The sequence below is a fragment of the Grampus griseus genome (genome assembly GCF_964374135.1).
Source record: "Grampus griseus genome assembly, chromosome: 2".
NCBI classification, from domain to species: Eukaryota; Metazoa; Chordata; class Mammalia; order Artiodactyla; family Delphinidae; genus Grampus; species Grampus griseus.
In genome coordinates this window covers 46,410,468-46,433,794 of record NC_139018.1, presented here as the reverse complement: position 1 = coordinate 46,433,794, position 23,327 = coordinate 46,410,468, and the positions used below count along the sequence as shown (strand labels likewise).

The 23,327-nt window shown below is 41.2% G+C and overlaps 1 protein-coding gene across 1 annotated transcript; it reads left to right on the top strand.

Annotated features, from left to right (window-relative positions):
- Positions 1–8,589: 8,589 nt before the first annotated feature.
- Positions 8,590–23,216, top strand: CDKN3 (cyclin dependent kinase inhibitor 3). The gene is made up of 8 exons (XM_082648902.1): positions 8,590–8,706; positions 10,969–11,051; positions 12,339–12,394; positions 12,889–12,933; positions 15,552–15,774; positions 19,733–19,764; positions 21,449–21,552; positions 23,017–23,216. Exons 1-8 carry the CDS (start codon positions 8,698–8,700, stop codon positions 23,101–23,103), a joined length of 639 nt encoding a protein of 212 aa, XP_082505028.1. The 5' UTR covers positions 8,590–8,697; the 3' UTR covers positions 23,104–23,216.
- The last annotated feature ends 111 nt before the right edge of the window (positions 23,217–23,327 follow it).

The window sequence follows — 23,327 nt, the reverse complement described above, 5'->3', positions numbered from 1 at the left end:
AAGGACTTGAGCTCTCCTATGGGCTCTGCGGAAGTCAATAGTGAGGAGCTGGCAGAAGAGAGGAAATAACTGGTGCTACAAGATTCCACAGAAGGGAAGGAGTCTGTCTTACATAGAAGGGATTCAAACTAGGGGAAAAGAGGCGAGCATTGCTGTGGCCACATAATGTTACAGGTGCAGACAAAGGAAGGCCAGGCCATGTGCCGAGCCGGGAAGCAGGGCCACTTCTAGGGGAGAGGGGTGAAGGCTGGGCGAGGAAGGGAGGCAAGAGGGATGAGTGAAAAGATTGACAAGTGCCCACCAGGCCCCCTTCAATGTGGCCATATTTGCTTTCAACTTGCCCCATTTGGTAGAGAAATGCTTTTAAATGCCTTCTGCGTAAACTAAATAAAAACAGAGTGAGAAAATAGAAGAAAGTAAGGAATGGACAAGATGATATTTACTGTGCAATTAAGAAGAGGGTGGGTGGACTTCCCTGGTGGCACAGTGGTTAAGAATCCGCCTGCCAATGCAAGGGACACGGGTTCGAGCCCTGGTCCGGGAAGATCCCACATGCCGTGGAGGAGCTAAGCCCGTGCGCCACAACTACTAAGCCTGCACTCTAGAGCCCATGAGCCACAACTACTGAGCCCGCGCACCTAGAGCCCGTGCTCCGCAACAAGAGAAGCCACCGCAGTGAGAATCCCGTGCACCGCGACTAAGAGTAGCACCCGCTCGCCGCAACTACAGAAAGCCTGCACACAGCAATGAAGACCCAACACAGCCAAAAATAAATTAATTAATTAAAAAAAGAAAAGGGTGGGCTTATAATTATTTATTCACTTATTTATTCATTCAACAAATATTTACTGGATGGCTCTTTCGAGCCAGATGTTGGTCTAGATGCTGTTCAGTCATTGAGAGACAAAAATTCCTGCCTCAGAGAGCACACATTCTTGTCCTCTCCAGATATGCCAAGGTGGTCCTAGATCAAATTCCTAAAAAGTGTTAAGTTTTTGCACCGGCTTCCACTGCTATACAGAACATGCCACGTGACAGCCTCTCCTCCTAATAAAGGGCTGCAGCACAAAGAACAAGTGTGAATCAGCTACAGTGGAGGACAGGTTGGTTAATACTCATACAAATTAAAGTGGAAGGAAATTTCAGAAAAAGAATGCCATGACTCAGTTCAGGATTTGGCCAGGACTCCAGATTTAACAGTCTCTGAACAAATTAGCGTTTTCTAATCCATCTGACACGTTATGTTCAGAATGTGATTTTCCGATTAAGGCGCTAGGCACGGAACTACTTCTTGATAAATCTGCAGACAGACGCTGTAAAGCACATGCAAGGTCCCCCAGGTGTTTGCTGCAGAAGCTGAAAGGGGCAAGGGATGTGGCCATATCCTTTCGAAAGGTCAGGTTTCAGGATAAATAGATTTAAAGGATAAAACTGTAACCAGGATTTGGCCATCTTGGGAAGGAGCGTGGTGTTTGAACAACATCCTTCCCAGACTGAAAGTTGTTCAGACATGGATCGTCATTCCAGGCGCTTGGCACACTGGTTTACACTAGCATCCAAGTGCATAATTGTCAGGAACTGGCCAAATCCACAGAGACACCAGTCACTTCTGAATGCTGAAAAATGCTTGTAATATACCGTAATGAATGTAAGCCTGACTCATTTAATCAGATCTGAGTCCCACACTGGGGATTTCTGCATGGGAGGAAGATGTTTTCTGAAATCCTACTTTTCTCGCCTGCTATCTCCTATTCCAGGCAGAACAGAACTATAATCAGGTTGGCCTTGCCAATTTCTGTTTTATATTTTAGATCATTAATATGGATGCTTATAACATACCTGTTTCCAACTCATTTTGAATTCACTTCGATGTGATGAAAATAATGCTCTTTCTCCTTATTTTAGATTCTATTTTATTTTTGGATCCTTTTTTCTTTTTCTTTTTAAATTTATTAATTTTTGGCTGTGTTGGGTCTTTGTTGCTGCACGCGGGCTTTCTCTGGTTGAGGCAAGCAGCGGTGTGTGGGCTTCTCATTGCAGTGGCTTCTCTTGTTGCGCAGCACGGGCTCTAGGTGTGCAGGCTTCAGTAGTTGCAGCACACGGGTTCAGTAGTTGTGGCTCGCGGGCTCTAGAGCGCAGGCTCAGTAGTTGTGGCACACGGACTTAGTAGCTCCGTGGCATGTGGGACCTTCCCAGACCAGGGATCGAACCCGTGTCCCCTGCATTGGCAGGCGGATTCCTAACCGCTGGGCCACCAGGGAGGTCCCTATTTTAGATTCTATTGAAAATGAACTAAGTATAACTGAAAGACAGAAATTTAAGACTCTTCTCCATTCCTGGCAAATTTCTCAAACTGGTTTCCCAAAACCAATGAGAGAAGATGGGGGAAAGGGGCTAGTGACACTCCCATGTGAGAAGCTGTCTGATTCAAGCCCTCTCTCGGCTGAAAGCAATTGGGACAGGTGAATAGCCCAGCTTCAGGAGCTGGCCAAACTTTCTCCTAAGATGACAATGGAAAATCCAGCCAACTGTTCCAGGCTCTCTTCCCCAGCTTCTTTTTTGTAGAGGCTTGATTCCTCAAGTTCAGAAATCTGACTTCCCAAGGATTATTCCAGCCCCAGATAACTGATTCATAACCAAACAAACTCACTAGGAAACTCTCTGAGCTCAGAAGTCAATTCATTCATTTTCAAGCAGCGATTCCATTCCACATGCTACAGATGAGGAGACTGCAATTCAGGTCAGCTGATTAGGTGATTAGTCCAAGGTCACACAGCTCATTGCAGAACTAGGACTTGAAGCCAGGTCTTTTGACTTCAAGGCCCTCTCCCTTCCTGCTAGAGCACCCCGCCTTCCTGGTGGGAACCCAGCATGCAAGGGCAACCAGAGGTTACAAAACGGCTTCCAAAGAGCAGAGGACACTGATGGGGTGCAAGCAGGCAACAGGGTAGGACAGGCCGTGTTGAGAAAGCTGGCCGTGGACAGCAGAACCCATGTGACTGAGGGTCAGGAGCCAGAATTCAGGTCCAGGGCAGGCCAGGGACAGGGGAAATGGCAAGAGATCATCAGGGCTCCATTCAGAACTAAGATATGATCGAAAATAGAAACTGTCCCAGGAAGACAGCAAAAGCCAGATTAGCAAAATCGGGCCCAGGCCACGCCAGGTAGGCCCCCCCACCGCAAGTATTAACCTCCAACTGAGTATCAGAGCCTTTTATTCTTTCTCCTTCTATCTCCCTGTGAAAAGAAGAAACCATCTAAAACCAGAGCAGAAACCAGGCTGTAGGTGGAGCCAAGTGGCTGCCAGCCGTGGGGCTGGGAGGAAAAGCAGGGGCAGCAAACGAGGCCGTAGCTGCAATGCCACACCCAGCCTTCGGGGTTCAAAACCCTTTCCTATATATTCTATTTCTTGACTGTTCTAAAATGTGCTGTTGATTCTGTTTTACCTCTGGAAAACTTTCCTAAAGATGGCTGAAGAGAGAATGTCCATATAATTTACTACCCCACCCTGGACACTTTGGAAAGTAAAAGAGAGAGCTGTTAATAATTACGCTAGGGCAACCAACAGTCATAAACCAGGACTAAGGTTTAAACCGGACATGAGGTCACCCCAGCTTGAGACTAAGCACTCGGGACTCAGACATACTTGAGCACAGCTAGCAGAGGGTGAGATAATCTTGTCAGGATTGTTTCCCAGAAGAGGCCAGAGTTCTCCTGGGAAGAAACTCACCCTAAAGGAAGAGGAAGTCAAAGTACACAAATTGGGTTCCATGACATCAAGACAGAGCCAGAGGGGAGGGACAATTCTCAGTACTGCCCAGTGTTGGCCACCCCCAACATCCTGCGACCCAAGTTCCATGGCTGTAAACAGCCAGTGAAACTAAAAAGAGCTATTTCATTAAAATCTCCAGGGGACATGGAAGATGCAAGTGTTAGCAAAATCCTGTGCCAGCAATTTCAGCAGCGACAGAGAAGGTGCAGTTGGCACTGCAGATGGGTGGGACGTCAGTGGTCAGCGGTGGTCCCAGCACCTTCGGCGGGTGTCAGCATGGTTGCTGCTCCAGGTTTGGGCAGCGACCCGACAAGCAAGGGAGAGCAGGAGAGCCAAAGACAGCGGGTGCCTTGCCCTTGCCTTTCTGAGCATATGGATGTCATACATGAGTATGCACTGAACTAGCATGAGGAATAAACAGGGGCTGCAATTTCATAGAGTAGACAGACTAGGAACCAAAGAAATATTATTTCATAAAGGATGGTTATTGTGACTTTAATTTTAGCCCCAAGCTGGGGATGCCTGGGAAACTTAAATAATATTTCTCCCATCACAGTGCGAGGTGCTCACTGATGAGGTCTAAATTTGGGAAGCTTCCTAAATTGAGGGCCACTCTGTTCATATCAGTAGTTTTACGGTCTAAAGTAGGCATGTACCCTCAAAATATAGACACTGCAATGATATGGACATTTACAAAATAATGCATAAAATATTTACACATGATAACATAGTACAAAAACATTTTCCAAAAATTCCTAAAAATTATGGAAATTTTGCTACCTCTTAAAGAATGGCATCTACTGATTCTCTCTGATATCCAACTGATTAGTGTTAGTCTCTTGACAATTTGAAATTAGCACCCACTGAATGGCTAAAATGAAAAAGACAGGCAATACTAAATGTTGGGCAAAATGTTGACCTAGAATTCTAACACAGCCCGTGGGAGTGTGAATTGGTACCACCTCTCTGGAAAACTGGCCGTACGGACGAAGGATGAACATATGCACTTCCACTCCTAGTATATACTCAACAGCATTATGTACATATGTTTACCAAAAGACGTGGACAAGGATATTTTTAGCAGCACTATTCATAATAGCCCAGCCCTGGAAACTAACCCAGTGCCTATCAACAGTAGATGAGATGAATAAATTATAGCACATTCGTACAACAGAATACTGCCATGAGAATGAACAAGTACAACCCCACACAACAGCATGAATGAATCTCACGAAGTGGGCAACAGAAGCCAGACACCAAAGATACCATTTATATTCAACTTGTAAGCAAGTAAAATTAAGCAATGGTTTCAGAAATCAAACCAGAGCTAACCTCTGGGGTGGCTAGTGGACGAAGGAGACTTCCGGGGGCTGGTAATGTTCCATTACTTCATCTGGGTGCTGGATACATGAGGATGCAATTTTATCAAGCTTATCATTGATCACTTTGGTATATTCTCAGTCAAACTAGTCACTAAGGCCAGCGCATATTTAAGAGGAGTATTATACTCCACCTCGTGACAGAGCATGACAAAGTCACAGGACAGAAGAGTCTGTGGAATGAGCGAAGTTGTTACATCCATTCCCACTATAAAATACAATAGCATTTTAAATTTAAATAATATTTTAAATATATTTTACAATCTACTCCAGTTATCCAGTGCAAATTAGAACTCATCATCATTCTGGGGTAAAACAGAGACCTTAGGAAGGTAAAGAAGAAAATAAGGATACCAGCAACCAAAGCACACAAGACAAGGAAGGATGCTCCAGTTGGGGTCACATGCATTCCCTGGACCATTAACTGTGACCAGAGGAATAGGGTACATTTATGGATCAGTCCCAGTCACATGCCCAACAAGACTGCATGAAATGAGACAGGAGCAACTCACCAAAGGAAGAAGCAATTGGAAAACAACATATGCCTACTGCAGATGTTATATACTGTAACCGATGGTCAGCACAAGAGAAATTTTTAAACTTGGCATGTCACGAATGGGGAGGTATGATCTCTCCAAGTTGCAGTCAACTCTAAGATTCCAGTGTTCTCTCCCTAACACACATGTCAAATCCATTAGCATTCATATTAAAATATTTTTAAAATATGGATCTATTTGTAAAACATACATCCAAGTACAGCCTCTGATGGCAATCATGTTTCGTTTCTCTTTGAGCATTTCTAAAGATACTCATCTGTCTGTGAACATATGTTAACACTTTGCCCTCTGATGGTTTGGATAAATCCTCCACATTGTTTTGACCACACACATTTCTGTTAACAGCCGTGAGTCACACACCAAAAAATTAACTGAAGACTACAGGTGTGGCAGGCTGAACTTCAGCCCCCACTCCTCCTCTCCAGGGAGAATCTTGGGGATTAGAGAGAAACTAGGTTACTATGATGCCATTTAACCAGATAGTTCAGCCATAGCCCTTGTCAATTTATGTGGGACCCCCATAATGAAGGGACCAAGCCAAGCAGAGGAGAATGTTTTAGCATAATAAGGCCAGGATTCTTCCTTTGCAAGAAACAGAGTTAAAATCATGTTACTAGAAGAAATATACATTTCTCTCACAGACTATATCACAGGGGTGGGCAAACTTTTTCTGTAAAGGACCAGAGAGTAAATATTTTAGGTTTTGCAGTCCATACAGTCCCTGCTGCAACTACTCAACTCTACCACCGTAACGCAAAAGTAGCCACAGATAATACTTAAACAATCAGGGGACTTCCCTGGTGGCACAGTGGTTAAGAATCCTCCTGCCAATGCAGGGGACACGGGTTCAAGCCCTGGTCCGGAAGATCCCACATGCCGCGGAGCAACTAAACCCCTGCACCCCAACTACTGAGCCTGCACTCTAGGGCCCGCGACCCACAACTACTGAGCCCTCCTGCCACAACTACTGAAGCCTGCGTGCCTAGAGCCGGTGCTCTGCAACAAGAGAAGCCACCGCAATGAGAAGCCCGTGCACAGCAACGAAGACCCAATGCAGCCAAAAATTAATTAATTAATTTTCCAGTCTTTCCTTGGACCCTCTCTCAATGCTTCAGAAAAGAGGCTGTTAAGCCTCCCACAAGGCCCTGCTTCATTGCCTACCTCTCTCAGCCTCACTCAATCAGCTTCTCCCATACTGGCCTCTCTGCTGTTCCTTGAACACACCTAGCACATTCCCACCCCGGGGGCTTTGCACCTCCTTACTCTTCAGGCAGACTGAAAACTCTTCCTCTAACTATTCAAATGGTTCACTCTCTCTCTTCGTTTGGGTGTTTCTCAAGTGACAGCTCAAAGATGCCTTCCCTGACTTCTATCAAGAATAGCATCCTCATCAGACTCCACTTGTTTTAATTTTTCTTCACAGCACATATCACTACCTGACAGTCTCCCCCAGCAGCATGTGAGCCCCATAAAGGCAGGGACTTTGTTTAGTTCACTCAGATATTCCTTGCACCTTGAATAGTACCTAGGACACAGATGATGCTCATAAATATTTTCTGAATAAATTAATGAATCAAGTTCAATGATGATTGGACCTGTCTGATGGCTAATTTTATGTGCAAACTTAGCTGGGCTATGGTGCCCAGATATTTGCTCAAAATGTATTCTAGATGTTTCTGTGAGGGTGTTTTTGGATGAGATTAACATTTCAGTTGGTGGACTTTGAGGAAAGCAGACTCCCCTCTATAATGTGGGTTGTCCTGATTGAATCAATTGAAGGCCTGAACAAAAAGGCAAGCGGGCATTTTGGAGCAGATGGCCTTTGGACTTCACCTGCAATATCAGGTATTCCTGGTTCTAGAGCAGATTGCCTTTGAACTCCAACTACAACTTTTTCCTGAGTCTCCAGCCCCACCTAGTCTCCCCTATCAGCTTTTGACTTGCCAAGCTTAAAATGAATCTCTTCATGTACATATCCTATTGGTTCTTTTCTCTGGAGAACCCTGACTAATACAGTCTCTAAGTCAAACTGTGCTATCTTCTTTGCTAAAGAATTCTTCCCATTAGCTCTCTACCCACTGGTTTCCACAACATGAGTCAGGGAGCTGAAAGCTCTGCATATTTTTGTCACATCAGCAGGTAATATTGCTCCAGGTGACCTTCTTCCCCATGGCCAACTAAATGGGGACAGGAGAATGGGGGAGATAATAATCAAACATATTTTTTTAAGATAATAGCCAATTACTTAGAAACTGGCACTTAAAACCATCTGGAGACTTTATCTCCTCTTCATAACATAGTATTTCATTGATATTTTGTTAACAGGAAGGTTGATCTACATCCCAACCTGTATATATCCTGAAATGGTAAGGAATATAAGATATCAAACATACTATGTTTGATAAGGTATGCTTATATTCTGGATTTTTGGCGGTTCCCATAATATTTATATGACTAGATATGACCACAATTATAAAGTCTACAGGATGTGGTGTGTTTTCACAAGATGCTCCAGGTCAATGCTTCCCATCATGCCCTTAAAAAATAATTTAAAAGAACAAACAAAATTCCCTACCCTGGTACCACTTCGGATCATGCCTCGAGAGAGTAGCGCGCTTTCCAACATCCCCACAGCGTTGTGGCGGCCTTTAGAAGATATCGCTCCGCCCCTCTCCCCGCCCCACCCCGCTCCCAACCGGGGGGAGGAGGGCGCCCTCCCAGCCAATCAACACTCAGCAGGGTCCTCCTCCGGCGCGTGTTTCAAAGGTCCCGTAGGAACCAATGAGCGGTTAGAGGTCGAGCCTGGGCACCGGGGGCGGAGTAAGAAACAGGGGGAGTGTCCGATTGGTTCCAAGAAGAAGCCTCGCCCCACCTCACAGAAGGATGAACCAGTGAGCTGAGCTGAGGGGCAGAGGGCGCGGGGCGGAGGTTGAAACGCTGGTGCTGCCCGAGGTAGGAGGAGGCCGGTCTGGTTGTCTGGCGGCCAGCTATGAAGCCGGTGAGTGGGGACGGGGATTGGAGGAACCGAGCCGCAGGGATGGGAGCGGCCCCGATGCGACTTTTTGAGCCCGGGGACAGCCCCAGCCTGGTCGCAACACGACTCGCGCAGTAACCGTCCAGGGAAGGGGAAGTGGCGCTTCCCGGAACCTGCAAGAAGGATGGCAGCGAAGGAATAGGGTCGGAGGCAGGCGAGGGGGAGACAGACATTCGCTGTGCGCCTGTTGTGGGCTGTGAGCTGTCTCATGCAGGGTCTCCTAAGCCTCACGACAGCCCTGCCAGAGAGGGCTGAGCCCCCTTTTACGAAGGAACTGAGGCATAGAGAGCTTAAGTGTCTCCGTGCATCATTCAGCCTGATACCCCAGCCCCAAAGCATATCCTGGGATGACCTGGGCCCCCTGGGGAGCAGTCCTCTCCGCGGACGGGGAAAACTTCCTGGAAGATGATTAACACCCCTCCAGCTTGTGGGTGTGTCACCACGGCCACCATTCCACGGGGCCACCTGGCACTGCGTCCCTTTCCCTGGAGTTAAGAATCTCTGGGCTTGGGGAAGCGGAAACATCCAACTCTGTTAGGATTTGTAAAGCTGGCTGGGAGAGCCTGAGTGAATGGGCCACGCAAACTGAAACTCTTGAACCATCAAAACTGCCTTAAAGAAAGAAAAAACAGGCTTAAGGATCTGAAGCCCCACCTGCCTCACATCACCTACCAACAGAGCTAACAACCTGTTGAAGAGGCTCCATTTGAGTTGAGTTGATAATAATAATACGGATAGATCCAAAGCAACTCAAATCCATGGCCTAAATTGGCTCTGTAAAGTGAACTGGTAGTTACAAATAAGACCATTATAGAATAGAATATAGCTTCAGAGCTAGAAAAGACATTAGGCAGTTACACTTGCTAATCCCCATATTTCCATGTGGAGGGACATCAGCTCTCCTTCACTCCTGGCCTCTTTTCTACACTTGTCCCCAGAAGGGGAAGAGTGAGTCATCTGATCCCTGAGTTTGGGAGGAACTGAACACAAGTAGCTGTGTTCCTTCCCTTCTCTTTGCAGAGAGTACTATCTGGGGTGCTCTCTGCCACAGGGGAGCCACGGGTTGTCCATCACTGCCTGTGCCTGGGTGGATAAGTCCAATTCTGGAGTGAAGAATTGACAAGCCCACTTGACCTCAGCTTTAAAGCCACATCCTCCATCCTCCACCTGACAGTCAGTAATAAAACTGATATATTGATCTCCATTTGCCTCTCCAGTGTCTCATCCCTCAGTTGGTTCCAACTAGGAAGTAGAAGAAAGGTGTGTTTTTTATTGGTCCTATAACACATCTTCCATGTAGAAATGCTTCCCATGTGATTTTCAACTCCTTAGATCAGCACACAAAGTTCATCTCAGTCTCTCTAGTCCAGTGATTCACAAAGTTAGGGACATGTTATTCCACCTGTACTCCCACCCACCCACCAACCAAATTGCTAGGCTGTTTGGGGGTTATTTATTGAGAAATGGGGTAGAGAAAACTACTTCTTTAGCTTCCTCTTCTCTGCTCTGATGTCACATTTCCTGGATACAGTCAGCTCTCGGTGTCCGTGGATGCAGAGGACCAACTGTCCCATGTTGGTCCGTTTTATGTAATGGAGTTGAGCATCTGGGAATTTTGGAACCCGCGGTGGTGGGAGAGGTCCTGGAACCAACCAATCCCCCCCACCCCCCGCGGACACCAAGGGAATATACTGTACAAAGCCCTTTCTCTTTTTGCCTTAATTGCCTTAACTTCTCTATCTGCTTAAAAACCTCCTGCTCATCCATCAAAACCCAACTAATGGATCTCTCCTCTGTGAGGCTTTCTCCAGCTCCCTAAGCAGTCAGTCACTCCCTTGTCTGCTCTGAAGGGCATAGTGCCATTTTAGCACTTCTAACTTTTTTGAATCTATTTACACATTGTCTCTCCAATTATACTGAAGGCAGGCTGTTTATTTTATGGATCTTTGCATCTCCAGAGCTTGGCAAATGAAGGTGTCCAAGAAATGTTTGTGAATGAATGAATGAATAAATCTCACTTTATAGTTTTGGAAAACTGAGATCCAGTAGAAACTGACATCGCTTGTCCAAGTTTATACAGTAAGTGGCAGAGCCAGGACCAGAAGACAGGTTTCTTGGTTCCCAATCCAACACTCTTTCCACTACATGGGGCTGTAATTATTAATAGGACAGTAAACAGCAATAGCATTCTTTAAAGTTATTTAACATTTCTGATTTCTTTTGAAGCCTAGTTCAGTGCAAACAAGTGAGTTTGACTCATCAGACGAAGAGCCTATTGAAGACGAACAGACTCCAATTCAGATATCATGGTATGTTAACCTTTCTGATCAATGATGAGCTAAAATATTTGATGTGTACATAATAATCTTTGTAGAATTTAGTCTGCATATTGAAAATGATTCTCTTCTGCTGATTATATAATTCTTATCTTTCTTATCTATGGTAGAATAAAGCTTTTTTGGGGGGGGGGTAAGGGGAGTGGTGGGAGTTCCTTCCTTATACATTGAGAAAACCATAGTAGAAACAAGGAGTTAAGATTTGAATGAGCTCCCATTTAGTACCAAAACCTTCTTATTCTTTTATGACAAAAGAATAGTGTACCAAACACAGGATGAGATATCCTATGTTATCATTTATTCCAGTCCTAGAACTACTTGCCACAATAATGCATCTATCAGCAGACCCTGTTTCAGATAAAAGCCACAGCACCATAGATACAATAACAAAAACAAATGTTTTTATATAAAATCAACTTCTGAATTTTGGCAGTGACTTACGGTTACAGCAGATTCTCTACAATCTCTGTAAGTGTAATAATCTCTCTCTTTAAGCACTGACCCTGCTGTAGGAAGAGAAAAAAAGTGTTGTCCCTATAGTTCTTTTGTTCTGCCATCAAATAGCAATTAACTTTCATTTCCCCTTCTAAGCCGCCTTCAAACTCAAAAACTCATCTGATTTTCAAAGTCAGGTGGTATTTATACAATGCCCCATATTTTCCTCTAAATTCATCTTCTGTTTTGAGCCTCTGCCCGCTTTGTCCCCAGGCACTGCAAACTGGGAATAGGATTTCTTGAAATTATTTCATTTTAACCAAAATCCATTACAACAAAGAATAGGTAGCCAGTGGTTTTTATTCTATGAAATTGTATCTGTTTAAGGAAGTCCTATAAAGAAATCTTAAAATAGTAATTTTGAATGAATGCTGAAGATGAAATCGTCAGATGGTCATTTTCCAGCTTATTTCCTAAGGTTACTAACGCAAAATATCTCAGGTAACAAACCACAGGATAACTTAAGTACACTTTATACTAGCTGTAAGCAACCTAGGCATTACTATCTTTAAGTTAGTTTAAATTAGCTTGCCACTTTTAAGACTTAAATTACAACAAAGCAAATGATAAGTTCCTATTTTAAAACTCTTAGTCTTTCTAAGCCTTTTTGTGACCAATACATTGATAGTTAACTATGAATTTTTGTTTTGTGACTGCTGTAAAACTTTAAAACACCTTCATTTAGTGGCAGGCACACACGTTTGTATAAATGTCCATCTATAACTTTAAATTGAACTAAACTTGACAAAGTTTTATTCCTTTCAGGCTACCCCTGTCACGAGTGAACTGTTCTCAATTTCTTGGTTTATGTGCTCTTCCAGGTAGGTGACACTATTGATGTATTAGAAATTATTTTTTATATAATTTCTGTACTGAGCAGTAAGAGAATTTCACAGACTATCAGCATAGGAACTCAGTTCTGGAAACGCTCTTGGTGGGCTACAGAGAAAGGAACGTAGACCCACTCTTCAACCCTTCCACATCCACATTCACAGTTCTACATTTCTGATTTACCTATCTTATAAAATGTAACACAGGGGTACAATGTGAGGCTAAGGACTACAGCCAGGTACCTGTTACAGAAAGGACACAGAATAAAGAATCCTTGGATTAAGAGTTCCTTCAGCTGGGATCTGTGAATCCCTGGAATTATATTCCTAAGAATATAAGAAATTTAAATTCCCATTCAGAATGGAATTGAAGCATATAAATGATCATGTGTAATGACTTTCTACAGTAGCTATATATGTGTTTAATATACTTGTTATTTATGACCAGAAACTGACTCTTGCACTTGCCTTGTTACTACTTACAGGTTGTAAATTTAAAGGTGTTAGAAGAAATATCCAAAAAGATACAGGTAGGTGTAATATGACAGAACCATCTTAATAGGTTCTTAAAAAATAATACTAAAAATCTTTGTCAAAAAGAACAAACTGTAGTCTCTCCTGAATTTTCCAAAAAAAATGTTTGGTATTTCATAAAGTTTCAAGTTATAGACTTATTCTAATATGTGAATAGGTATTTGTGAAGGGCAAAGAAGACTCATCATTTACTAAACATAGTGTTGCTTTTCACTGATTTTTGTAGTTCTATACATAAAAACTGCATTTGAGTTATAATGTATAAGTTGGAGGGGGAAAAGTATGTAAATAGAAAGCTGACATTGCACTGCCCAGATCTTTTTTTTTTTTTTTTTTCTTTTTTTTTGCGGTATGCGGGCCCCTCACTGCTGTGGCCTCTCCAGTTGCAGAGCACAGTCATCCAGACGCGCAGGCTCAGCGGCCATGGCTCACGGGCCCAGCCGCTCCGCGGCATGTGGGATCTTCCCGGACCGGGGCACGAACCCGCGTCCCCTGCGTCGGCAGGCGGACGCCCAACCACTGCGCCACCAGGGAAGCCCTGCCCAGATCTTTGAACATACTGTTCTTTGCAGACTTGACTGTGATACTGGAAATTAAGCCTGAGCTGGGAACCCAGAGGTAGTATTGAAATTGTCCATCCCACATAGAAAATTTACAGAACAAGTGTCTAGGTGGAAAAGATGGAATAGGGTCTGATCTCTACATGCCCAAGGATGCTCTTAGCCTCAAGTCTAATAATCCTACAAATATCCCGATAATCTGTCCCAATTTGGAATTTATATATTGTACGATACTAACAAATTTAGACTTCCAAAATAATTTATTCTGGTTGGCCTGGAATATCTAAAGCCTGATAGTCCTACCAATGTCCTAATAATAAACCAATACAAAAATGTATATATTGTTTGATTCTGACCACTATAGATTTTATAAACCTAAAATTCTGTCCTAGTTATCCTAGAATATCAATTTGCTAATATACTTTCTTTAATTTACCTACCAGAAAAGACTAATAGATTAGTTGACCCTTGCAGTATTTGTAAAGATTTTCTGCTCTAGAGATACCCACCATGGTAGGAAATTTCCATTTGGAGAACAATCAGTTATAAGCAAAATATCATTGAAATCATTGGTTCAAGAACCAGTCTTGCACATTTTGGAAAGCCCTATTCATTTAGTCTCTTCTGTAAAAGGAGTTTCCAATTTTTTACCAAACCTTTTTTTCTTCCAATGAAATCTTAAATGGAATCCAATATACAAAACAGATGACAGTGTCTGAAGGGGGAGGCCTAGACTCTCCTGGCAGCACTTCCTGTGTCCGTCCTCAGAGTCCTTTCTGGGAAAGTTGAAATCTACTGTATAATAGAAATTATTCAATGCGTGCAAGAGGCAAATGGGAAATTTACCTACTCTCTTAAAAATGGTTACGGATGTCAACTACAAGTTAAACCCTTTTACAAGTACAAAAGCTTAATAGTATTATCTAGAGGAGCACTGTCCAACAGAAACATATTGGGAGCCACAAATAGAGGCCATATATGTACTTTTGACATTTTCTAGGGGCCACATTAAAAAAGTAAAAACGGGTAAAATTAATTTTAGTAATATACTTGATTTAAACTCATATAGGCTAAATAGTATCGTTTCAGTGGGTTTTAAGTATAAAACAAATTATTGAGATAGGAGTTTTTTGGTACTTGGTCTTTGAAATCAGATACGTATTTTACATTTACAATACATCTCAATTTGGACTAGCCATATTTCAAGTACAGGTTTAGAGTTTCATGATAAAAAGTACTTTGTACTTAAATAGCTAAATGTCCTAGGATTTAGTGGGTGGGGAGAGAAAAAGGGGAACCAGATGAGTCAGAATTATTCATTATGAACCAAATGCTCTGTAGTGAATATTGCCCTAAGGAAGTTCCAGTGAACAGAATGGCCTGCAGTACTCTCGCTTGGTTCATATCATTATACTGAAATTCGCTAAGTCACATAATTTTCATACAGCTAATGCTTTATTTCCTAGAAACCTAGTCCCTAAAATTAAATACATGATGGTGTGGTACAGTGCAAATATAGGTGAGAATACAAGAGCTCTGGCACCATGGCTATGCAGGAGATTTTATATACAGTGCTTAGGCTAAAACAAAATAACAGAGACTTGTACACAGCAAACACCATTGATTTGGTGAGAAGAAAATGGGAAAAAATGTGCTATCATTCCTTCTTATTTTGAAATATTAGGTGTTTTTACAATTTATTTTAAAGCAATATTTATTGTAAAAAAAATTTTTTTTCAAAACAGCAATATAATGGATGTCTTACAATCCAGTAAAAAAACATTTTGACTTATAAAGTCAGGTTTCATTTTAATAACCTTTTGGTTCAGATGTTTCTAATTACTATTTTGTGCTTAGTGACTTGGTTTTTACCCTAGTTTGAAGACAAATCAGTATTGTTTTAGATTATCAATGAGCACTTCAAAGGTTATCACTTGTTATTTACTTAGTTTGTTTGGCTTAAGGAACATAACTCCATATTTTCCCTCCCGACTGTATTTAAATTTGTAATGTTTTGTCCATGTGTGTCCTTGTGTATCTTGTTCTATTGGCAGAAGAACTAAAGAGCTATGGTATACAAGACATATTTGTTTTCTGCACCAGAGGGGAACTGTCAAAATATAGAGTTCCAAACCTTGTGGGCCTCTACCATCAGTATGGAATTATCACTCATCATCATCCGATTCCAGATGGAGGGACTCCTGACATAGCCAGCTGCTGTGACATAATGGAGGAGCTTGAAATCTGCCTTAAAAATAACCGAAAAACCTTAATACAGTATGTTTTCCTTTTCTCCATATATTACATGAAAAATGTCCCAGTCAAAATGATTTCTCAAATTATTGCATCCGTATGCAGTTATTACCTACCTTATAGTTTGTTGCAAGGATCAAAAGGAGATAATACATGAAAAGCACTAGCACCATGCCTGGCACAGAGCAAGCACTCAGATATTTGCCATTATTACTTTTGAAGAGTAAGGACAATAGATGAGTAGATTAGGAAATGTTTAGGATAGGGTAACAGGCTTTTTTTTTTTTGCTTTCTTTCCTTTTGTCTTAGACCTTTACTCATGATTTTGGGACCCTCTCCTTCCCAAAAAGGTGAGGGCATCATTCCTGTTATGTAACACCATACCTACTGGTCGGCCTTTCAGTTGTTTAGTTTCTTCCAACAGCAAGAAAGTCCATTTTTAAAAAATTAGCAAAGGAATTACCCCTAAGCAATGAGCAATCCTAAAAACAGGACTTGAAAATTGTATTTGATGATATGAATTTGCTACCTGAATGAAAGAGGGACTCTCATCGTTTGTCAGTGGCTGTAAATAAGCTGCTGGTATGAAAGTTTAAAACAAAAGAAAATGGATTAAGGGGAAAAAAATGAGAAGAAAAGAAAAAAGTAGCTTGGAGAAAGGAAGAAGAAAGTGACAATCAGCAGTAGACAGTAGCATTGGAAAGACGCTAAGTGGTACCGTGGAAAGGAACATTAGTTATACCAGAAGTGAGACCCACAGAGCAGAGGGGAGCCAGCCACAAGGAGAAAACTATAGACTTATTCTAATATGTGAGGAGGTATTTGTGAAGAGCAAAGAGAACTCATCATTTACTAAACATAGGTCTTTGTGCTTATTGGGTTTTTTTTTGTTTTTTCGGTTTTGGGGATGTTTCTTTGTTTGTTTTTTTGCATCCTAATCTTAATCCTTTCTGGAGCAAGATAGAGCATTAAGTAGTGTAATACCTCAAAAGCTCTAAGGTCATTGCTTTGAGCTAGAAAGTATACAGACTATACCAAATAACTCAGTAGTCTCAGGCACCTTGGAGAAGGGCAAGCCCAGCCAGCTTCTCTCTCCTTAGACCAAGAGCCCCAGGGCTTCATGCCAGTAGCTCATGTTCTGAAAGCAAACCAGCCAGTACAAGGGGACACATATCTGTTTGTGACCAAACTAAACTCTGATATAGAGAACTATCACCTGCAAAGTAGGGAAAGAAGAACTAGAAGCCATCCTACATCCTACAGTTTCCAAACTTTATAGAAACACATCATCTCTCATCTAGTACTAATTGTAGAAGCAAAATTTTAGAATAAATAGTTGCCTGTGCTACATTTTCTGATAACTCTAAGTAAAATAGCATTAGGTGGTTAGATGGAGCCAGTGAAAAATACTTTACAGGTTTTGAACCCATTTTCAAACCAATTCTGAGATTTTTTTTCAAACACATCTTTGAAAGCAGCCTCTACTGAAAGATTACCAGAGATCAAACTAGCTCAGTTTAGAAAAGCTTAACAAAATCTACTCTAGCAAGTTCTAGCAAACCAAATGCTCTGGTGTTTGAATACAAACAGAATGGAAAGGTGGATGGGCAACCTTGCATCTGTCAAATGCTTCAGGCTCCCATAAAATAAAGCATCTGATGACTGGAAATCTTCATTGTCCTAGAGCTTTCAAAGGTGTCCCTACAGCGACTAATGTTTGTTTGGACAAAGATGATTTTCTATCCTTTCTACTATCTTTGGGTGCCCACACTGCTAAACAGCTCTAGAGTTTATCCCTCAGAAACAGGGTCTGGTACATTTTTTTCCCTGTTCTGTTGTCTGTCCTCCCTGGACATTTTTGTTCCTTTATAAAGTCAGTGAACACTGCTCGCCTATTTTGTTACATCATTTCCTGCGGCTGTTGTAACAAAGGACCACAGACCGGGTCGCTTAAAAAACAGAAGTTTATTCCCACCCAGTTCTAGTGGCTAGAAGTCCAAAATCAAGGTGTCAGCAGGGCTATCTTCAGTCAGAAACCGTGGATAGAGTCCTTCCTCACTTTTTCCTAGCTTCTGGTGGTGGCCGGCAATACGTGGCATTCTTTGGCTCATGGCTGCATCACTCCCCTCTGCCTCTGTCATCACATGATTCTCCCTGCGCGTCTGTGTTTTCATATGGTGTTTCCTATTATAAGGACACCAGTCATATTGGATTAGGACCCACCCTAATGACCTCATCTTAACTTGATTATATCTGCAAAGACCCTATTTTCAAATAAGGTCACATGCACAGTACCAGAAATTAGGTACAACATGTCTTTTGCGGGGGGCACAGTTCAACCCATAGCACCTACTGTGTATGAAACATTGTGAATATAAAACACACACTCTAGACACAGTCCCCACTCTCAAGGAACCCACAGCCAACACCACTATCATGTAAGTGTAATAATACTCAAAACAGGTGTATACGAGGCAGTACACAGGATGGCAGTGGTTTCTATGGGGGCACAGAGGCATTTCAGAAGTTGAAATTTGAGCTAGGTTTTGAAGGATGAGTAGGAATCAATCAAACGGGAGTAAAGATAAAGCTAGCAAGATATAATCTTTTTCTTTTTTCTTTTCTTTTTTTGGCTGCGTTGGGTCTTCATTGCTGTGCATGGGGTTTCTCTAGTTTTGGTGAGCGGGGGCTACTCTTCGTTGCGGTGCGGGGCTTCTCATTGCGGTGGCTTCTATTGTTGCGGAGCACGAGCTCTAAGCGCACAGGCTTCAGTAGTTGTGGCTCGCGGGCTCTAGAGCGCAGGCTCAGTAGTTGTGCTGCACAGGCTTAGTTGCTCCGCGCCATGTGGGATCTTCCCGGGCCAGGGCTCGAACCTGCGTCCCCTGCATTGGCAGGCGGATTCTCAACCACTGCGCCACCAGGGAAGTACCAAAAGTGGTACATCTTAATCTCGCAGAAAGCCACTAAAATGCTCTACCTCTCTCTACCTTTATACAGTAGAGCCTCATCTCTGAAACAGGCCTACAGCTGGGACACTTTGTAGAAAGCAAGTTCATCAGTTATACAGGGGTCAGTACCTGTTTGGTCCTCTGTTTCACATCCTATCACAAGACATGTATCTACATATCCATCTACAAATACACCACAGTAACTGATGCTCATGATGAGTTGTCAGCACTAAATTAGGATCAGTACACCCTCTGAGAAAGGAAGTATGGAATGCACTTTTTTAGGATCTTTGAAACTGATTAAAGTGAATGGTTTTATTGCTTAAGAATCAGTCCTTGTTTTTCTAGAAAATCCAGTTATACAGAACTGTTCATTTCTTCACAATGCTACGTAATAGCAGCTAACGTTCATTTACCTCTTACTCTGTGCCAAGCTCTGTTGTGAGCTTTACAAATGTTCTCTCTTTCAGCCCTCACTGTGACATAGGTACTGTTGCCGGCCCCATCTTATAGGTGAAAAGGCTGAGGCCCAGAGAGGTTAAATAACTTAGGTTCACACATCTAATAAGTGACAGATTCAGGATTCAACCCCAGGTGGTGGGGCTCCAGAGCCCAGGCTTTAAACCTCTAGGATACACTGCCTCTTTACTCTTTCTAGATGAATGAAGAATTATCATACGGACCTGTCCCATAACCACTAAGGTTTTGTTTAGAGAAAAATTAAGTGGCAGTTGGTAAAAGTAGTCTGATTTCTATCAGTTTAGTAACACGTTCCACTCCTCAGATGTTTAAAGAGGTCAATAAAAAGGCCCTGCCTTCTTTGTCCCTTATAGGTGTACGGAATACCTCCCAACAAACAAATAAGCACACTTTGCTCTTGATTGATTTATTCAAAAATATTTATTAATCTCTGGGTACAAGGCACTGTGCTAGGCATTAGAGTAGAAATAGAAGGCAGAAAGAGCAAGTCTCCGGTTGTAATTGTTGGGATGGAATGAAAATGTACAAACTTCAAAACTGTACTTCCCTTTCAGCTGTTATGGAGGACTTGGGAGATCCTGTCTTGGTAAGAAATATATTTCTATTATTCAGTTGTTGTTTTTTTACCTCGAAGTACGAAAACTCGTGTTTCTGGGCCATATGCTCACTTTGTATGAAAATGAGACGAAACACAATATATATCTGCTAAGACCCAAAGGATTATTTAAAGCCCTAAATTTGGTGTTCCCGAGAAAGCCTGGGTGGGAGTCAGAGGTATTTTCAGCATTGTTTTGGAGGATTCTATAAAACATAATTTACAGGTCTTAGCACCTGCATTCTTGTGTTTTGTTTTGTTTTCTAATGTTCTCCCTTTGCAGGTGTTAAGATATTGACAGTAACTTCTAAATAATATCCATGGGTAATATAAGCATAAAAACAAGGTTATATATAAACTTTTAAAAAATGTATTGGGGGGGGAAACAGCTAATGAAATACCACAGTGGGAGTAACAGTTATTCCTTTTACTGTTGGACAATATCAAAATTACAAAGTTTTGTGTTTCAAAGACATTATCAAAATGAAAAGACAACCCACAGAATGGGAAAAAAAATATTTGCAAAACCATATATCTGATAAAGGACTTACCCAGACTATATAAAGAACTCTTACAACTCAATAGTAAAAAGACAATTAAAAAATCTAAAAATGGGCAAAGGATATGAATAGACATTTCTCCAAACAAAATATACAAATGACCAATAAGCGCATGGAAAAATGCTCAACATCTAAGTCCTCAGAGAAATGCAAATCAAAACCACAGTGAGATACCACCTAACACCCATTAGGATGGCTGTTATCCAAAAAATGGAGAACAAGCTTTGGAGAGGATGTAGAGAAACTGGAACCTAAATACACTGCTGGTGGGAGTGAAAAAGGTGCAGCTGCTTTGGAAAACAGCCAGGCAGTGCTTCCTCAAACAGTTACACACAGAGTGACCATACGACCCAGCAATTTCACTCCTAGGCATATACCCCAAAGAAATGAAAACAGGTCCAGACAAAACCTGTGCACTAACACTCATAGCCACATTATTCATAATAGCCAAAAAATGGAAACAACCTAAATGTCCATCAGCTGACAAATGGATAAACAAAATGTATAGCCATACAATGGAATATTACTCACCCATAAAAAGGAATGAAGTACTGATATGTGCCACAATGTGTACGAATCTTGAACACATTATGCTAAGTGAAAGAAGCTAGTCGTGAAAGACCACGTATGATTCCATATACATGAAATGTCTAGAACAGGCAAATCCATAAAGACAAAGTAAATTAGTGGTTGCTTAGGGGAGGGGTGATGGGTGATAGAGGGATGATAACAAAAGTATACAGGGTTTCTTTCTGAGGTGATGAAAATGTTCTAAAACTGACTGTGGTGGCGGCTGCATTTAACTGCGAATACACTAAAATCCACTAAATTGTGCACTTTAAATGAATGAATTGTATGGGATGTGAATTATAATCACTCAATAAAGCTGTTTAAAAAGAATGAAGCCAGTGTTAAATTTTAATCCAACCACAGTCATTTAAAATCATAATTTGTCAAAAACACATACTAGAAGTCCTCAGTCTTTTAATTCATTTCCCAAACTCAGTCTTCTGCACAAACAGAAGTCTGAAGTATAAGCATATCATTAATTTATAATATACTATAAGAATATATATTACACGTAGTACACAATTTTTGTCTCGTGTTCTATTTAGTAGCCGCTTGTCTCCTCCTATACCTGTCTGACACAATATCACCGCAGCAAGCCATCGACAGCCTGAGGGACCTGAGAGGCTCTGGAGCAATACAGACCATAAAGGTAAGGAGGGTGACCGTTCTCATGAGGCTGTGGTCAGGGGCAGACTGTCACAGTGTAACACCTCACCAAAAGGGTAATGAAAATCCAAAGCACTTTATTATTCATGTATCACCTGTTTATATTTTGACTTTTTAAAAATTTACATTTAAATATAACCTGGATGTCTGAAAAAGTTCAGTTTTTCAAACAAAATAATGAAAAATTTGAACTTTCCAGTTTACTCTTTCAAGATCCACTACTGTTCAGTTTTTGCCCATTCTGTTCTGGGAATGGATCCTCTCACCTGGAAAAATGAGGCAGTTACTATAAACTTGGTAGTTTCCTGGGTATATTTTTGACCAAAAAGATCTCATGAAGATCCTATTACTGTATCACCAAAACAATTAACAAAGATAGACGAATGACTATAATAGAAAAAAAAAGTAAAACCATGCTAATTACCCTTTGCTGTGGATAACCTAAGTGACATCTTTCACATTAACTTTCTATTTAACACCAAAACACTGCAGTGGCAAAGCCCCAAGGATATTATTGATTTGTAGATCTGTAAAGCTAACTTGCCTTCCTTTCCCAATTACCCAGTCTCAACTTTAGGACGAAGTCTGAGGAGCACGTTCTGAAAACAGAGAAGCAGCTCCCTTTATTATCTTTATTATCAACATGTTCCCAAGTGTCTCTTTGACACGAAACAAAATACATGGTCAAACATATGTATATGCATGTTTTACATCTTTAATCGTAGAGAGAATTAAGCCCATATTAATTATCACCTCAGCATTCTGGGGCAAATGTGCTTTTTCCATCTCTGTGCTGATGTAAGTTAGCAGTATGCAATTTCAATTTCTGAATAGTAATACAAAATGAGATTCTTGGCAGAGTGAGAATATCCTCTGGGCAGCTATTAAAACTCCAAATGAATTATTTAAAGATTTTATTTTGCTTATCTGTTAAGATCAGTGATTTTATTTTAATTTAATATTTTAATATTATCTACTATGAAAATTGTTCCAAATGGATTTTATCATCACCAAAAGCAGAAAACTAAGGCTCTGTAAATTAAGAAATAGATTTTCTTGAATACGCTGCTGTTAACTGCTGCAGAAAGTGCCCTCTCCCCTGTACTTACTCCCCAGGGGAAAATGCGTTAGCGAAAAGCATATCTTCGTGTGTTTTTAATCTTACTTCCTCCTGCCAGTAAAGGGAGAAAGGATTTTAAAGATTTATAAAACACTGCCGTTATTTCATGCTACCTCCTAATTTTTAGAGATTTTTAAAACAAGTTTTTCACACTATATGTAGCTTTATTGAAAGGTAAAACTTCCTCAAGATAGAAATACCTCCTTACACAAAAGGATGTAGAACTGTTTTTATCAAGTATTTTTTTGATTCCCGATTCCGACTAGTATGACTACTCTGGTAATCAGCTTTCTACAATGTATTTCAATATATCTTTACTTTTTTCAGCAATATAATTATCTTCATGAGTTCCGGGACAAACTAGCTGCACACCTATCATCGAGAGATTCACTATCAAGATCTGTATCTAGATAAAAGAATTTCAAATAGCATATATATATGACCATGGCAGAAATTTGAGTTCTCTAACATTCGTATTGAAATGAAACTACTATTGTTATCAAATGGAATGAAATGAATGTAGATGTATATGTGCAGATATTCTTAAAGCTTTTATTGACAAATTTCATTGTGTCTCTTTCATCTCTTATAGGAGATAGAAAAACTGGTATACAATATTCCTTTTAAAAATGCACTAG